Raw genomic sequence first — 19,312 nt, 5'->3', positions numbered from 1 at the left:
TGGGGATCCAAGCCTCGTCTGCGACCTACACCACAGCTCACGTCAATGCCGAGTCCTTTAACCCACTGAGCAAGGCCAGGGATCGAACCTGCATGCTCATAGATACTAATTGGGTTTTTTTTACCAGTGAGCCACCACGGGAACCTCTCATTTTAACATCTTTTACTATAGTAATTTATACTTGCTTTAAGGAACAATTACCCGTATCTCATAACTTCCATTGTAAAACATTCATTATGAGGATCTAGACGTGTAACTTAAGGAAGCAGGGGATTTGGAAAATAATTTGAAATGGAAAGGACTCCACCACCTTCCACTTACCACACTTGTGGGGGGAACAGAAATGAGTACATGTCTTTTAGACAACAGTGTGATTTATACCTATCAGTATCTTAACTGCAAAAAAAAACCAAAAACAAAAAAAAAACCCTGTCCTAGCAAATCTACTTCTAAAACCTTAGAATCCTACAACTCTGTTCACCTCGTGGGCAAAGATGTATATTCATCTGCCTTTAAATTCTCCTGCATTGTGAGAAAGAAATAGTAGAATTAAATTTGTTGGTAGGTAGATTTTTGCACTAGAGGAGGAGTAACAACAAGTGAGATTTCTGAATATTAAACTACCGTCATTTTGCAATATAGTTTTTCCTTGCTAGGACTGAGTTACATTTTTAGGTTATCTTACTCTGTCATAAATAAAATTCTGCTCTTTTTATATTGTTTGCCTGACATATCTCCAGTTGTCATGGCATAGTCTTACTATAGAGAAATTAAAATATTTAATACAGAGAAGTACTGAACAGAGAAATTAAAATTGGAGCCAAATTAAAAAAAAAAAAATTTCACCTGCTGGGCAAAGATTTTAAAGTTTACATCATTTTTCACCTCTTGGCTAAGATTTTTAAATCCAGTATTGTTGAGGTTTGGAAAAACAGGCACCCTGCATATGTTTTTCACAGACATATAAATAAGTACAGCTTTTTAAGGTCATTTAAACAATATCTCTCAAAACTTGAATTCCACACACCTTTTGACCTCTAGCAGCTCTTTTCTAGGAATTTATCTTACAGATAAACTAGCAAAATCAGATCTCATTTCACCTTTGTTTTAGACACTTTAATGACTTAATTTTGCACTTACAGGCCATAGTCCTAGATTTCTAAGACCTTAGGTGATCTGACTCTTGCCTACCTCTCATCTGTACTGTTCATTTGGATTTCTGAAATACGCCAGGCTCATTCCTCCCAAGGGCCTTTGTTCTGCCATTTCCCCTGATAAGAACACGTCTTCCAGATCTTCTGGTGCCAAGTTGCTTCTTAGCTTTCAGATCTCAACTCAGAAATCAGGTTCTTTTACACGCCTTCACTAATCACTCTTGATTGTCTTCATGACATCTTCACTATCTGAAATTGTCTTATTTTTGTTACTTCTTATTGTCTGTCTTGCTTACTGCTATTCCTAGAAACTAGACAATACCGGGCAAATAGGGGGTACCCAGTAAATATTTATTAAATTAATGAAATGTGCAAAGGTGTACATAAAAATTTCAGTGCAGCATGATTTATTACAGCTAAATCCAGAAAATAAACAAAATGCCTACCAGTATTGTAATACAACTGTTAACAAAAATGAGGCGAGGAGTTCCCATTGTGGCCCAGTGGTTAACGAATCCGACTAGGAACCATGAGGTTGCGGGTTCGGTCCCTGGCCTTGCTCAATGGGTTGACGATCCGGCGTTGCCGTGAGCTGTGGTGTAGGTTGCAGACGCGGCTCGGATCCTACGTTGCTGTGGCTCTGGCGTAGGCTGGCAGCGACGGCTCCGGTTCGACCCCTAGCCTGGGAACCTCCGCATGCCGCGGGAGCGGCCCAAGAAATGGCAAAAAGACAAAAAAAAAAAAAAAATGAGGCAAATCTTTATGTTCTAATTATATTATTATATATATGAAACATCTTAAGTTATTTAAAAAGACACATGTAGAATATGATTCCACTTATATAGAAAAGGAGTTTGAAGTCCCGTCATGGCCCTACTAGTATCCATGAGGGCACAGGTTCGATCCCTGGCCTTGCTCAGTGAGTTAAGGATCCAGCATTGCTGTGAGCTGTGGTGTGGGTCGCAGATGCAGCTCAGATCCCGCCTTGCTGTGGCTGTGGTGTAGGCTGGCAACTGTAGCTCCGATTTGACCCGTAGCCTGGGAACTTCCATACGACTCGGATGCAGCCCTAAAAAAGACAAAAAAAAAAAAAAAAAAGGATTAAAGAGGAACTATATTCTTTACACAACACAAACATAATTGTACATCATATATTTTCGAAAAGCTACAGAAGAAACACAACAGTGATAGCTTCAGCCCCTTTGGAATTTAAGGCTGAACTAGGAACAGAGGAGAGAAAAATACTTTTATTTTTATATTTTATATATTTCCATGACAATGAATATTTTACATTTATATGTGAAGTTAAAGTTTTAAGTTTTAGGGAGTTCCCTGGTAGCTTAGCAGGTTAAGGATCCGGCATTGTCACTACTGTGGCTCGGATTGCTGCTGTGGCATCGGTTCATTTCCTGCTGGGGAACTTCCATATGCCACAGGCATGGCCAAAAAAAAAAAAATTAAGCTCTAAGTTGTAAAAGAACAAGGGTCAAGCACAAAAGGAATTAAGAGTAAATGTTGCAGGGTATAAGCGTGCACTAATTCATTTTCTCCTATTAACTCTGGATTTCCTGGCAGCCAAGGAAAAAAGAGAAACCTGTAAAATGATACAATTTTTATTATTTGATTCTTTTCAAAGCTTTTTTTAATGTATAGAAATAACAGTTTTCTTAAATATTAAGTTTCGAGAATTTAATTGTAGTTTTTTTCTATTTTAAGGGAAAGTTCATCCTAACTTATATTTATTTTAACTCAAAATATATTGCTGTTTGTTTTTAATACCCAAGAACTGTTTATTTAAAAATATCTTATAATATATTTGTCAGAAATGACGCTTGGAACTTTCTCACTTTTTTTTGGCCAGTTTAGCAAATGTTTGTGGATTGTCTGATGAATGCAAGGTAGTTTGCTAGATGCTAAAACAGATGAATAGAACATGATAAGTGGGGTGTTGTAGGAGAAAAACATTGCTGAGACTGACTTTGTTATAACGTTGCTTATTAGCTTACACTAGGTCCTCATTGTCCATGGCAAGCAGTATGATCAAAAACTGAACAGTCTCCGGCAGCCTGAGTTCTCTGCTGGGAGAACTAGATTAATTTGAAGGAGGGGCAGCCATGCTCCTTACCATAATGCACAGAGGTTATTTGTTCAGTACACACTACGAACCAGGAAACCTGCAACTCCTGAATTTATCTACCTCTTCATTCAGAAAACATGTGTTGAAAACTTGCTATGATCTAGGTAATCTGCTATGTTCTACAGATTTTAAATGGACATAACATTATCTGTCCCTACCCACAGAACTCTCCAAGTGTAGTGGGAAAAACAGGTAAGGCAGCAATTAGATCACCACACTGTAAACGAAATGACAGAGTTACGCACGGAATGCTGTTAGGTAGTGATGTCCTAACCCACCTAGAAGGATCAGGACAAAATGGCTGAGCTGATTATAAGGATTAGTCAGGCAGTTGGAGCAAGAGAAGAGAGTGTGGAGAAAAAATACCTGGAAGAGGAAAGAGCTTCCTGCTACTTAGAAATTATCACTGTCTCTCTCTAAGGAAGCAGTGTAGTTAGAAACCCTAGAGATACACTGGCTCTACGACAAAATAGCTCTGTGATTTTTAAATAAGGAACTTGATACAACTTGTTACATCAAGTTTTGAATATCAAGTTTGAATTTGAATATTGTTTGAATTTGATTATCAAGTTTGATATGAATCAGTCCATCAATAGCAAGTTTGATATGAATCAAGTTTGAATTTGAGTATCAAGTTGAATTTGAATATCAAGTTTTTGTATCAAGTTTGAATTTGAATAAGTAACTTGATATAACTTAAGTTGATAATTAACTTGATGTAACTTGATAAGTAACTCATTGCATCTCTTGAGGGGATGTTATGAGAAGCCCAGACGTTAGTCTTGGTACGACCTTTAATTAAAGTGAGTTAATTTCTTTGTGTCATTTTATTCCTTTGTAAAATGAAAAAAGAATGGCTGAAAATTTTTACAGTTCCTTTAGAGTATGAAGTAGGGTATAATTTCATGGGGGGCATAATACATTAGCAAATGTTTATGCTAGGAGAATATATGGTCTAACAATAGGTTAGGCTTAGTAGTGGAAATACACTTTCTTTTTTCCAGACATATTTTACATTTCTGGAAATTAAAATAGCTTTCAGTACCTCATGCCAAGTAGTTGCTCTCAATAGGCTGGTCATAAAGCAACAATCATATTCTGATATCTTTTATAGGAAATGTAAACCTATGTAATTGCACTATTAGTGTAACTAACTCTGAAATCTTTTAAAAATTTTTATCAGCTGACAGTAATCATGCTTCAGGTAAGCCTTATGATCTGTGATTTGATATTGTTAAATAAATTGTAGTAGAGGCAGTAGAGGAGCATAGAGTACCATGGAGCTAGACTGAGTTTGCATCCCAGTTCTGTTATATACTAGCTGTGTAACCTTGGACAAGACACTTTATCCCTCTGTGCTTTAGGTGCTTTATCTATAAAATTTGGGTAACAGTAATACTTTTTAGGAGTTGTTTTGGTTTTTGGTTTTTGGTTTTTGGTTTTTGGTTTTGCTTTTTAGGACCTATCGACATAAGGAGGTTCCCAGGCTAGGGGTCAGATTGGAGGTACAGCTGCCGGCCTATACCACAGCCACAGACACATGGGAACCAAGCCCCTACACCACAGCTCATGACAACACTGGTTCCCCAACACACTGAGCGAGGCCAGGGATCAAACCCATATCCTCATGGATCCTAGTTGGGTTCATTAACCGTGAGCCATGAAAGGAACTCCCGAACATTGTAGGAGTGTTAAGAGGCTTAAATGAATTGATGAATGTAAGACCACTTAAACTGTGCTTGACACATGATAAATATTATAAGGATTAGCTATGATGGAGATGATAATGATGACACAGCAGCAGCAAATTACATTTAAAAAGTTAACTAGCTTCATACTAAACTATTACATATTAAAATTTTTACTGAAATTTAAAGTGTAATTTTGTTCAGAAGAATAACTGTATAATGACTTTATTAAATACACTTTAGAAAAGAAAAAAGTGTCTTGGAGTTCCTGATGGCCTAGCAGTTAAGAATTTGGCTTTGTCACTGCAGGGCTTCAGTCACTTCTGTAGCATGGTTTCCATCCCTGGCCTGGGAACTTCCGCATGCCATGGGCATGGCTTTTGAAAAAAAGAGTTTTGTAGAAAGTTTTGAAAAGAAAAAAACAGGTTAACATTCTGACAAATCAGTTCATATTGTTTTCATAGGCAAATCCCTTTCTCTCCAAATTGGATCATACTGAGATGCTGTTTTCCATTTGCTTCTTTCTCTTTTTATCATAAGCATTCCTTGTCTTCATAAATATTTTTTAAGAGCTTCATTTTTGATGACTGCATGGATAGCCGTTTATATTGTTGTAATAAATTCTATTTAACAGGTTTACTATTGTTCAAAATTAAACTGGTTTCCTGTTTTTGCTATCATAATCAATGAAGTACTAACGTACCTTCATAACTATACTATTGCATTATCTCCATGGCTGTATGTATCCTTAAGATAAACTCGGAGGAGTAGAATTGCTGGAACAAAGGCTTTGAAGAATTCTCTTGTCTAAAATTGCCTTCCACAAAGTTGGTACTAGCGTAAAACACAGTAGTAATATGAGAGTACCAGATTCCTTTTACCTTTACCAGTGCTGGATTTTATGTTTAAAAATTGCCTTTCCTAATCTGATAAGTGCAAATGGTGTCTCCTTTTCATTTGTATGCCATGCTATTCTTTTTAACTACATAGAGTCATTTTTTTCTAACACATTAAATAAATACTTCACCATAGTCAGTTGGCTGCAGAATCCAATTTAGGATAAACTTTGAGTGCCAGCTTTCATTTTGCCAGACCTGTAAACAGATGTGTAATCATTTCTTTAGTGCCAGAACCTCTGTCTTCTAGATCCTGAAAGTTTACCATTGTCTTAAAGAGTGCTGTGAATTTTTCTTCTCTCATCTTTTTCTTCTTTATTTCTTTACCCAAGCTGTAGTTTTTGTTTGTTTTTTTGTCCTTTTGTCTTTTGAGGGCCACATATGCGGTACGTGGAGTTTCCCAGGCTAGGGGTCTAATTGGAACTGTAGCCACTGGCCTACGCCACAGTCACAGCAATGCCAGATCCTTAACCCACTGAGCAAGGCCAGGGATCGAACCCGCAACCTCATGGTTCCTAGTCAGATTCCTTTCCGCTGTGTTACAACAGGAACTCCTCAAGCTGTAGTTTATATAAGAGGCTGTTTCCTACTCCATTTTTATTCCTTACATGGGCATCTCATATTTTGGATGGATGGCTAGATGAATGAATGAACATACATGCATTTAGAACCCACCAGAAAAGTTACATGTTGCATGGAAAGGCAAAATATTTTGATTCAAATCAGAAAAATCAATTTCTAGTCCTAGACTGGTTCTACCATTTGCTTGTTTTATGATCTTGGCAAGTCTTAGTCTCCCGGTGCCTCAGCTTATAATGTCTTTAATATAAATTCCCTTTTTGGAGTTTCCTTCCTGGCGCAGCAGAAACAAATCTGACTAGGAACCATGAGGTTGAGGGTTCAATCCCTGGCCTTGCTCAGTGGGTTAAGGATCCAGCGTTGCTGTGAGCTGTGGTGTAGGTCGAAGACGTGGCTCGACCTGGCGTTGCTGTGGTGTGGTGTAGGCTAGCAGCTGTAGTTCCAATTAGACCTCTAGCCTGGGAACCTCCATATGCTGCGAGTGCTCGCCCTAAAAAGCAAAAAGTAAATACATAAATGCCCTTTCTGCTTTCTTGTTGCCATTATCTTACTTCAGTCCTTGTTCATCATGCTTAAACTAGTGGTAAATCCTTCCTCACTGCCAACCCAAGTGCTCTTTCCAATTCTTCAGTCTTTCTCTACACTACGTCTGACTAATCAGCCTGCAGTACCACGTGTCCTGTTGTTCCTCTGTCTGGTAGATTTTTCACAGTTCTCCTTGGTGTGTAGGATAGATCCAACCCCTTTAGCCTTACAATTTCCCTCTTCTCAGCCTTTTGTTTACATGATCTCATGCAGTAACTAACCATTTTCCTTCTTTCCTCTTAGGCAAATCCTACGCTTACTTTAAAACCAGGCTTCATTCCCTCCTGTTCACCAGGCCTTCTCTTACCACTCTGTCCCCACAGATCCTTTCTTTCCCAACTCCTTACAATACTTGCTGACTATATTGTGGTTTTCGACATAGGCCTAAGGAAATAGGGTTTGTAGCAATGTTACCCAAAAAGGGTGCACTGAAAGGGTGCAAGGGAGCAACTGAGGAGTTCATTCCCTCCTCCAGGTCTCCACTGTCTTTTTTCTATTGTGTATGTTAAGATTTTAAGATTTCCTTTGAAAATTCCCCCTTTTGGCAGTATCACTAAGAACTGTGTTATTACTTTTTTTTTTTCTTCAGGTGTATGTATCTTTTTTCTCAGTTAACTTGAAGTTGGGGACTATATCTTGAACTTCATTTTCTTATTCAATATTTAATGCTAACTTTATGAATTAATACTTGTTCTGCCTAACTTAAAAGATATTGTGAGGCTAAAATGAGAAAATGATACTTTGAAAAGTGATGTCAATTGACCATAAATGTGGAGTTCCCCTTGTGGCTCAGCAGGTTACGAACCCGACTAGTATCCATGAGGATGTGGGTTTAATCCCTGGCCTCACTCAGTGGGTTTAGGATCCAGCATTGTGATGAGCTGTGGTATAGGTTGCGGATGTGGCTTAGATCCTGCATTGCTATGGATGTGGCATAAGCCAGCAGCTACAGCTGGAATTCGCCAGTTCAACCCCTAACCTGGTAACTTCTATATGCCCCAGGTGTGGCCCTAAAAAGCAAAAAAAAAAAAAAAAAAGAAGAAGTAAATGTTACTTCCTTTATAGTGTTGTTTTGGAGTAAGAATTTGTTGGAAGCTAATACTTTTTCCACATTTTATGTTTCATTCAACAAACAGTTGAACAGTTACTAAGCAACAAAAATTAATATCTCATTGTCTGCTCACACAGACCAGTAGAAATAAAAACATGTAAAGACGCAAATTTATATTACAAGGGAAATGTGGTTGTAGAAGTGTGTCCCAGTGTATCTGTGGATAGAGGCAACACATGTGAGCTGTTTAGGTTATGTCAGGTTGTGCTTTCCCTCTATGTGCCATCTTAATGGGTAGAGGTGGCAAGGTGACAAAAGCAGAGAAGTACCTTCTAGGCAAAGGGAATAGAATATATAAGGTTCAAAGACACGAGACAATCTTGGGAACTATTATTTGGTAGACCTAGAGCAATAAGAATGGCTGCTGAAATTGGAGATAAACTAGACCTGCCCAGTATGGCGGCCACTGGTCACACATGGCTATTTAAATTTATATTATTTAAAATTTAAAATGCAGTTCTTTGGTCATGCTGGCCACAGTTTAAGATCGCGTTAGGTACATGCGCTAGTGGCCATCATGTTGGATATTACAGCTATAAAACATTCTCAATCACAGAAAGTTCTCTTGGACAGTGCTGAGCTAGATCATATAAGACCTTGCCCATTTAATTAAGGAATTGGACTTTTATCTTGTAGGCAGTTGTGAACCTTTGAAGAGTCTTAAGTAAGGGAGTGACATTCAGATTTGCATTTATACAAGATTTTCAAATTTTTTAAAAATCAAACATTTCTATATAGCACATAGCCTTTGCTGACAGCATAATTAGAAGAGAATTAGGTAGTCTAGGCCCCGTAATTAATACAATGGAGAATAAAATAGAGCGAAGATTTAATAAACACCCTTTTAAGACATAATTCAACTGGAGAACTCTCGAGTAAGCCATTGTTAGTTTTTTATATTAGTCTGAAAAAATGTTTCTTTACCTTTTCCCTTTAGTGAAGTTACTGGGTGATTAATGTTAATGATAATGTTAGGTGATAAAAATTTTCAAAAACTATTACTCAAGATATCTATATTCTTATTTTGTTATAGTATTTGCCATTATATTTTGAAAGCTAAGACTAATAACTACCATGACTTGATAATAACTTGACTAAATCAAGATGTTAAATAGAATTGTCATAGATTTATTAATCAAGGTAATTTAATTAGATTTACTAGGAAAATTAAAATGTTGCTTTTAGTAATATGAAATTTCCATGCACATCGGCTAACTTGAGCCTTTTCTTGCAGTTAACCCAGTGTCCACTCCCGTTGCACTTCCCGTACCAGCTCTCTCCCCAAGCTTGATAGCTGATCTTGAAGGTTTAAACTTGTCAGCTTCTTCATCGGTCATCAGTGTGAGTAATTTTCAAAATATATCAGCTCAGTTTTCAAATGATGCCATTGTATCTTTTTTATTGAAATAGAAATGTTTGAAGTAGATTCTTAGTCTTGAACAGTTCTTCCTCCAAGTTCAGTTCCTATCTGACGTTTTAATTCTGTAAGTATTTTTAAAGTTTGCTCTACCCAGACCATTATCATCTCACTCTACTTCACCTTGTTATCCACATTTACTTATCATGTGTGCATTTTTCTCTGGTACTGTTATCTGTCTGTTTCATACAGGATTCTTTGCCACATTGAACTAGTTTATATGCATGGATTTTGCTGTAAAGAATTGTTGTGTACATTAACAGACTATCATTCCCATAATCATTCTGTTCCTACCACACTGTTCTTTGCCATAGGCTACTAAAAATACCTGTTTCCATTTAAAAGCTCAAGATTGTATTTCTCTTCAAATTATCCGCATACGTTGATGTACATGCCACGGTGTCTCTAAAAAAAATTCGATCATGTTATTTATGGGGTTTTACTCACAGTGAGGCAGGAGACCTGCCCATCTCAAAATAATGCCAAAACCATCAGCCTTTAATAGTATCTGAAACTGCAATAACTTTTTCTAGGTTAGCCTGTTATATCCACTAACCTTTCACTCTGAATCAAGCATGCTGCCTATAATCTGTTGATATGCTTGACCTCCTGTTAATTTGTTGTCAGAAATCTGACAAAGTAAGAGATAGAACAGGAAGTTCTGATGGGCTCACAGGTAGCTTGAATAGATCTGGTGTATCAGTGGTTCCCAGGTGGCAGGACACTTCAAGGTATGTGATTGGTGACTTGAGCTGCCATGGAGCGTAGAGCTGCCTCTGCCAGAGGTGGGAAAGAATAGTACCTCATTCTTATACAGAGCTACAACAGTTCCCCCTTCAAAGCAAGTGTGATAGCAGGGCCAGCAGCAGAACACTCAGAAGAGCTACGTGTATTTCTGTTCAGCTTCAGTCAGCTCAGTTTGAAAGTATAGGTGAAAACTCTCCAGGTTATAACGTTGTTTTTCAACTGTGGAATGTGATTATCTCTTGACCACTCAGAAATGAGTAAAAATGGATTGTAGTTTGTTCTTCTTGTTGCTATAAGGAAAAAAAAAAGTCACCTTAAAAGAAATGGGGGGGGCAATTAAGTCATTTATTTAGGGAATAAATATTTATTGAGCCTTGGTGGTAGACTGTAAAGTGAAAGTGGAAATCAAAAAAATCTATAATGGAGTTCCTGTTGTGGCTCAGCGGAAACAAATCTGACTAGCATCCATGAGGACACAGGTTCAATCCCTGGTCTCACTCAGTGGGTTAAGGATCTGTCATTGCCATGAGCTGTGGTATAGGTCACAGATTCGGCTCAGATCTGGCAATGCTGTGGATGTGTTGTAGGCCGGCTGGCAGCTACAGCTTCAATTTGACCTCTAGCCTGGAAATCTCCATATGCCACAGGTGGGGCCCTAAAAATACAAAAAAAAAAGGAAAAAACCTATAGTAAAGCGCAGTTAGTCCTTGACAGGAAAGGAGGCCCCTAAAGTCTTGGGAGTCAATAAGGTAGTAGATGAGTAACTTGGGTTTTGATATCAAATGACCAGAGTGCAAATCCCTGCCTTGCCTCTTACTAGCTGTGCGACCTTGGGCAAAATGGTAAGTACCTTTTCTGCACCTCAGTTTCCTATGAAGATATACCTCCCAGGATTCTTACAAGATTAATGAGGTAATAAATGTGAATCTCTCAGAACAGCGCTTGGCACATTGTCATCACTCAATAAATATTAACTAATATTTTCAGAAGTGATATGATATGTGATAATGGACCCTGAATAGACTCTTATACTTTGCTAGCTATAAGAAGAATGCAGTTGAGATTAGTAAAGCTTATAGTAAATTTTCATTCATCACAAAGTAATTGAAGAACTCACTCTTATACTAAAGAAAATATTTTTGGGGATGGTCTCTTCAAAGGAAAAGAAAAGCACTCTATCCAAAGAATATGCAAAAAAAAAAAAAAAAAAGGATTGCCAAGTGAAGCAGGATGATAACATTCATCCCCAAAAGCTAACAAAATGATCGAACAAGTACTAGTAATAAGAATGGCAGCCAGAAATTCACCAGCTACCATCAAATCAGGAAGATATTAGAACTTTGAAAAGTAGAACCTGTAGAAATGAATCGAGTATTCTGGTGCAGAATGATATGGCTCCTAATCTCACCTCCAGCCCTTAAAACAGCACTTTAAAAAGACAAATCGACCAAATTCTAAGTTTTCTCATTATGTGTACATATTAAAAAAAAAAAAAAAAGATTAAAGATACCAGAGGAAATAAAAATGCTCAAAAATTAAGACCCTCTAATGGTATGGGACTTCAGCAAATACAGAGGACTTTTGGATCCTGAAATGAAATTCATAGATAAGAGTACATCCATACTTTAAAAATCAACATGTTGCCCTAATTCAATAGAAAGAAGAAATAAAATTAACTTATAATAAATAGTACACGGATATACAAATGCTTGACCATGACTACACTGGAAGTATAATGAAGTAGTTAAGTGACGCTGGCACTCATGTAAAACCACCCTGAATGTCACAGCTATAAAGACATACTGGTAGAGGTGTATTATATTAGCAACTCAAATATTTTGGGTTGTGATGTAGCATAATTTTCCAGAACATGGAGCAGTTTTTCTGGTAGTTACTCCTGGAAAACTAAGTACATTAAAACCTTGCCACCACCCACCCCCACAACTAAACCTGCTTTGAACTGATGTATAAAGTGTTCTAGGATCAAGTAATTTTAAACACGTTTTCCTCTCATGAATGTCCAACAAGACATTTGAAAGTTGTGAGGAACATGATACAGTCTTTATTAGATAGATCCAGCCTGTTGGTTGCAAGGTATCTGGCATTCCTGGCCTTTCCCCATTGAAGCTAGTAGCCTCCTCTACTGTCCCATCCCCCAACTGCAAACATTTGAAGGACTTTAGCCTAACAGTTAAAAATACAGACTTTTGAGCCAGACAGGCTATGTTCAAATCAGAGCTTTGCCACTTTACAAAATCCACCTTGAGTGGATCCCTTTAACTCTTGATGCCTTGGATTTTTTTCATCTGTGTAATAAAAATAATAATGCTGCCCATCTCATTGGATTGTTGTTAGTGTTAAATGAGCCAACATGTATGAAATGTTTATAAGATACCTGATACATATTAAATGCTAAGTATCTCCTGATACTATTTTTATTATGTTGTTATTACAACTTTGTAAAGGAAGGAAAGTATGACCCAAGAAAATTGTGTTATTTTTCTCTATAAAGGCTGTAAGAAAACAAAACTATTAGTATAGGTGAGGAGAGGAAAGGATGCATATTACTTACTTCATTTTTTCATAGTATGAAATCAATCAGTAATATGCAAAATTGAAATAACTTTTTTTTTTTTAATGAGACTCAAACATCGTAATGGTTTGTATATTCTCAGAAGAACAGTTAGCTGAAGTTTTAGAGGTTTGGTTTTTTAGATTTATTTTAGTTTCTTTTTCTTCAGTTCAACTAGAGTAAGATTATAGTGCCACCCTATAGGATAATTTGTCTGTTTCTCTGTGTATCTGTCTATTCACCAATGCTTACAGAGAGATTAACTGTGGTTAACAGTAGTTATTTTTGGTGATAGGATTTTTGAATGATTGGTCACTTTCTTTTTTTGTGCTTTTCTGTAATGTTTAAGTGTTTTAACATAAATACTAATTAACTTTTAAAAACAATTGTGTAAAAATGAGCAGAAATATAAAACAGGCAAAATTAACTTATAGTAGTAGATGTCAGCATAGTGATCACTTTAGGAGAATTAGTGATTGAAAAGGAGCACAGAGAAGCTTCTGGAATGCTAATAATTTTCTATATTTTGATCTAGATTCTGGTACATAGATATATATTCACTTTGTTAAAAAAACTTTGAGCTTCTCACTTAAGATATGTTTATTTTTCTCTATGTATATTGTACTTCAATAAGACTTTTTTCAGTGGATAAAATATAAACATTCATGAAAGAGGAAATATGGATAATAGGTACATAAAAAATGTTCAATAGTAGTAATGAATAAATGCAAGTTTAAACCACTATTTTGTCTGTGACATTGGCATAAATTATAAAAAAATGATCTCCATAGTTGGTGAGAGATGCATTGAAAACAGACATTATAAACTACTCCTCTGATGACAGAAAAATTAGGACATCATTCTGGACTACACTTTGGCCATCTGTAAATAGAGTCGTCAAAATATACATACACTTTGACCAAGGAATCTCATGTCAAGATTTTTCTTCCAAAGAAATAATTAGAAATACAAAGATGTATGTGCAGGGTTGTTTACAACCGCAATGTCTAGTGATAGGAGAATGATGGTTACATCAAGTATAGCAGAGTCAAATTAAAGAGTGTTGTATGATCTTTAATATGTTTTTATTAAATACTTGAATGAGGTGAAAGATGGGGTATGATATAAAGTGATGAAACAATACAAAGTATTATGTATATTATCTCAAGTTTATAAAATTGTACACTCGTGCTGTATTTTTAACATATAAGGAAAATGAAAGAATAGAAGAAAATGTATTATAATGTTAACAGAGTGTTAGATTTTTCTTTATATTTTTAAGTATTTTCCAGAGTTTCTCTAGTCAAGGTGTGCTCTATCTCTTATCCAAAAAAACAGCCTTTTTTGGAATTCCCTCTGTGGCTCAGCAGGTTAGGAACCAGACTATTATCCGTGAGGATGTGGGTTCAATCCACCGTTGCCATGTGGCTGTGGCATAGGCCAGCAGCTGTAGCTCCAGTTTGACACCTAACCTGGGAACTTCCATATGCCGCAGGTGTGGTCCTAAAAAGAACAACAACAACAACAAAAAGTCAAAAAACAGTCTCTTTTTTTTTTTTTTTTGGATCACATCTGCAGCATGCAAATGTTCCCAGGCCAGGGGAGGAACCCATGCCACAGCAGCGACCTGATCGGCTAGAGTGACCTTAATCCAGTGCTTTACGAGGAAGAACTCTAAGCAGTCATTTTTTAAATAGATGGAGTAGGCATGTGTGCGAATGACTAGGACCCCCTTTGTTGACATCTAAGGTCTGTCTTTAGAGCAGGTCATTTGGTTTTCTAAACTCCAAAATGATGGCAAGGTAGATTTCTCCGTTTCCTTTTAACTCTAATTCTGTGAATCTATGAAATTTTGAAGCAGTGAAATTAGTTGTGTTGGGATGATTTGAGTAAGTTTGAGAAAATAAATAGACGAAACATTTTTTAGCTTATATGATGTCTTCTATTTTGTAGATGCTTTTTATTTATTTCAGTGAGTTATTAAGTTTATTTTCCGTGTATGTTTGGTATATTATGGGTAGGTTTTATTTTTTGAAACTACCAAAGTATTTACAGTGAAACCCCCAAAACAGTTCCTTTTTCACACTAAATATTTTTCAAATGAAAAATTTCACAATTTTTTTTCCTCTTTGGACCATATATTCAGAACACAGAGGTTTTTAAACATAATTTCTAATAAATATTATTATCATTGTAAGGAAAGACATTTTTTCAAACTGTGATAAAGATAATATATATATGTAGTATTTATTTCCATCTTCCATGAGAGCAGTCAACCATTGACCAAGAGATGGCTGAAAATAAACATTTTAGTTCTTGCTGTAGTAGTTGAATGAACAAACAGAATTTTTAGTGAATTATTAGTGATTTTTTTTTTTTATTAGATATTGTGAGGCTAAGAGTCACCTCAGATCCCAGGAACTCAGAAATATCACTCCTCAGAATACTAGGCATCTGGAGGGAAGGAGGAAAGAAGGGGAGGGAGGAAATTTGCTCATAAGAATAAATGCAAAATAAGAATAAATTGTTCACCTCTGGTATTAGAGGAGTGTTAGAGAAATAGTTGTTTAATGTGGCTAAAGTATAGCACATATAGGTGGGAATAACCAAGTCTGATGCTGGAGAAGTATGTTGGTGACATGCTGTTGTGAGTAAATTGTAGTTATTATTTCTTTTTCATGCCTTGGTACATATAGAAAAATAGTAGCATTTATAGTGTGCTCTGGGGTAAATAGAGCTGCTGCAGGAGATAGGAGGCACCCAACTCTGACGTTATGTTCACCAGAGGTGCCACCTGCCTTTCTTGAGGTTACTGGCAAAGGCAATAGCACAGCATACCTGTAAGCCATTTGCAGTACATTAGTAAGGAAGCACGGACCTAGCTGCCACAAAAGAACCAGTTTGATCCCCATGGATCACAATCCCTAAGTGGAATTTAATTTAGGAAGTTGCAAGAAAGTACATTAAGAAAAGCAATCCTTATAACCTGCAGTGGTACTATAGTGAGGAATAGAACAGTCCATGTAAGAGAAACCAGAGCTGCAAATTAGAAGCCCTGGTTTGATGCAATATGCTACCTGCAGTTAGCCAAACTTGATATCAGAGCACTGTCCTCCATACTGCTAAGTCTGTCTAAGACTGCTAAGGTCAACTGCAAGTTTAGGGGTTTCCTAAAACCACTCTCAAGTATATTAATTCAATAGGTCAACTCACAGAAATAAGGAAAGCGCTATCCTTAGGATTACTGTTTTATTATAGCAATAGGACACAAATTAGAATCAACCAAAGGAAGAGGTACATGGAGGAGATACTGTTTGGGTTCCAAACTCAAAGCTTCCGGGTTATCCAAAGGGCATCAAGGTTAGCAGTATGCACAGAGTATTGCCAACCAGGGCAGCTCACCAAGTTTAAATGTCCCAAGTTTTTATTGAGGCTTTATTACATAGGCGCTATTGACTGAATTATGGCCACAAGGTTGAACTCACTCTCTAGCCCTCCCCTCCAGGTCAGGCTGTTATGGCAGCCCAGAGCCCCAATCCTCTAAGCATATGGTTGGTCTTTCTGGTGTAGCCAGCCCCATCCTGAGTTACCTGATTAGCCAAGTTATAGGGACCCACCTTGAGTAATCAAGACGATTCCTGGAAGTTACAAGGTTTTAGAGATTACCTTTCAAGAGCTAGAACAAAGTCCAAATACCTCTTTAAGGTATCAGATTAAGGTGTCACCTCTTTAAGGTGAGATCACATTCCATACTACACCTATGCCAATTAAGTGTTTTATTTATTAAACAAGTATTTGAATACTTGGCCAGAATATGGGGAATTGCCAGAGATATAGTGGTATATAAGATGGGTTAGGTTCCTGCCCTCAGGGAGTTTACAGTTGAGTAGAAACAAAAACAAAAACAAAGAAAGAAAAATAGCCTCAAAAGAATGTAATTACAGTATAGTAAGTGCTTTCACTTTGTAACATAGTTTGCCCTTTGGAGAATTTCTATAATACAAGTTGTCATTATTTGTCTGATGTATAACTATTTTATATTTGCTAAACTTATAGTCTTGCCTATTTCCCCCTTTACTATGGTAGCTTAAAATCTAGCAAGGGTTACGTTTGACATTTAACGCAGTTTAGAATTTAGATATCAGAACTACTACTGCTTTTCCTCCAACAAGAGGTAGAAGAATAATTTTGAGTCTGTGCTATTCACCTTCTGCTTTCCTTGAATTGGCACTGTGGAGCATCACTTTATCACTTAATGAAGAATTAAAGCCTCACAATGTCAGAGTAAAGACAGTAGAAACAGCAGCATTAAACTGAGGTCTGTGCATGTTATTATGGGCAGCTAGCATGGAATTTTCTATGACCAGCAAAAAAGATGGCCTTAAGGTTGTAAGTATGAACAAGAAACCACTTAACTAAGGTCCCCAACCCCTTCCAGAATTTACAGACTGAAGGGGAAGAAGGAAACCCATGTTTAATGTACTTGAATTGGTGCCAGCAGAGTGAGGCAAAGAAAAGGCTTTTTTTCATACGCAAATGAAATTCAGCATCTGAAACTAGGTTTATCATTGATTCTGTGACTCTTCTTATCTAAGGAATATAGGAAAATGACTAGCCAAGTAGGCTTATAGCTTTGGCTATTAACAAAGACTGATGACTAATGAAGATTAATAAACCATAATTCATGAAGCAGAATCTGATTTTCTCAGTCTGAACTTTACTAAAACAGTATTTGGAATTATTAGGACAATTGTGCATCATAGTGATGGACAGTTGTAATTGATTTCCATTTTTCTCAAGTGAACTTTTATCTTAAGTAGTCTTTCTCTCTCTCTTTTTTTTTTAATTGATACTAGGCTAGGGCATTTTTGTTGTGTTTTCCAGTCTGCTTATCTTCTATTGCCAGAGTGTCAGCTTTCTTCTAATTTGTCTACAAGGACAAATTGCTTTGAGAGTTTTTAACTAAGTCAGATGCTAGACATTTTGTGAATATGTAATCCCATTCCCAAAACAAATGATAATGTCTTTGACAAAGATTGTTTTTTCATAGTGGTTTAAAAAAAATTTTTTTTTGCACTTTCCAAACTGAAGATTCAAGCCTCAGGCTAAGGGACAAGTCCAGCTAAGATCAAATTTCCTTTAGAGGAGGAAGAAATTATAAGTTAAAATTAAAAATAATTTTGTCATTTTAAATTTGGGAAAAATCCTTTATTTGTTCTGATGAAAGTGTCAGTAGTCATGGAACTGTGATAAAAATAATGAAAAATCACTGGCCTGGGTCTGCTTAAATTGAAAACATTTTTTAATTAAAGTTTGACAGTATTTTGTGCTTCCATTGCCCAGCCATGTCCCATCTTAGTCTTTTATTCAGTTCTCTTCTGGGTATGAGTTGCTTTAACTTTTAAATTAAACTTTAAGGTGTGCCATACTACTGCTGCTGCTTTTTCTTTCTGTACTACTTCATCGGTCTCATAGTAATAGATCATTATCATCTCCCCTTTTCTGAGGTTACTAAAAGGAGTTACTTTTTAAAAACAGATTGTTATTAATTTTTAGTTGCAGACTTTTTATTGCAGAAATATTTTTATTTGGCTGAAGCAAATGTATGCCAGTCTAAGTCCTGACTGGTGGATAGGACGCATAATGCTTTGTTGATATTCTCCACAGTGAAAAATTCACTATATCAGATAGTAATTATAATTATTAATTAGCTAGTAATTGTTATGGCCAAAAAAAAAAAAAGGTCACCACCAAGACAAAGAAAGTAGGTGTGTAAATTTGTAAGAAATGGAAGGATTAAAGAGGTGATGGTAAAAGAAAGCTTGGGCCTTTCTTTTTCTCTTCCTTCTACTTTGTGGTATGTAGTTCCTTCCCCTGGCTGTGGGTTCCCTCTTCAGAACTGAGGCAGTTCACTTGAGACATCTTTACTAAGATTGTGGTTTTTAAGCTTTTATTTATTATAATTAAATATACTGCAATAGGAAATAGATTTTAAAATACCATTTGTTTAAAAAGGATTTAATCTTTTCTGGCAATTTTATTTTTCCATAACCAAAATTGATTGAACTTTGTATTACTGTCAACTGGTGTGTTGAAATTTTGTTGCTTGCTTAAATTGTGATATTTGCAGTAAAAATAATAATAATAATAATTTGTAAGCTTTAAGACAGCTTAGATTATTATACATTGTCTAATTACATATTATTATTTAATCATAGGTTAACTTCTGTTACCTCTGTTGCTCTTTAGAAAGCTTGCCCACATTTTTCTGAGCATAGGACAAGGCATGGTATAGAAAATTGATTTTCTATTCCATTAAGTATTAAATCTTTTAACATGAGAAACCTGACCTAAACATAGAAAATATTGTGATACTTAGAAAAATTTTGTTTCTCTTCAAAGGGAAAGAAAATGAATTTAGCTGTA

General features: G+C 36.3%; 1 protein-coding gene across 5 annotated transcripts in view; it reads left to right on the top strand.

Moving 5' to 3' along the window:
• AP3B1 (adaptor related protein complex 3 subunit beta 1) overlaps positions 1-19,312 on the top strand; it is a 267,807-nt gene that overhangs the window by 189,295 nt on the left and 59,200 nt on the right. For 2 of the 5 annotated variants that reach the window (XM_021076471.2, NM_001098585.1), the window contains 1 exon segment: positions 9,385-9,491. In XM_021076471.2, coding sequence (XP_020932130.2) covers positions 9,385-9,491 — 107 coding nt within the window. 5 annotated transcript variants of the gene reach the window in all.

This window comes from Sus scrofa, chromosome 2 (assembly GCF_054392235.1).
Source record: "Sus scrofa isolate SSC_HxYL_T2T_F1_AM1 chromosome 2, Sscrofa_HxYL_maternal_Yorkshire_Landrace_v2.0, whole genome shotgun sequence".
Lineage (NCBI taxonomy): Eukaryota > Metazoa > Chordata > Mammalia > Artiodactyla > Suidae > Sus > Sus scrofa.
The sequence above is the reverse complement of the archived record's forward strand: the minus strand, read 5'-3'. Positions and strand labels throughout refer to the sequence as shown.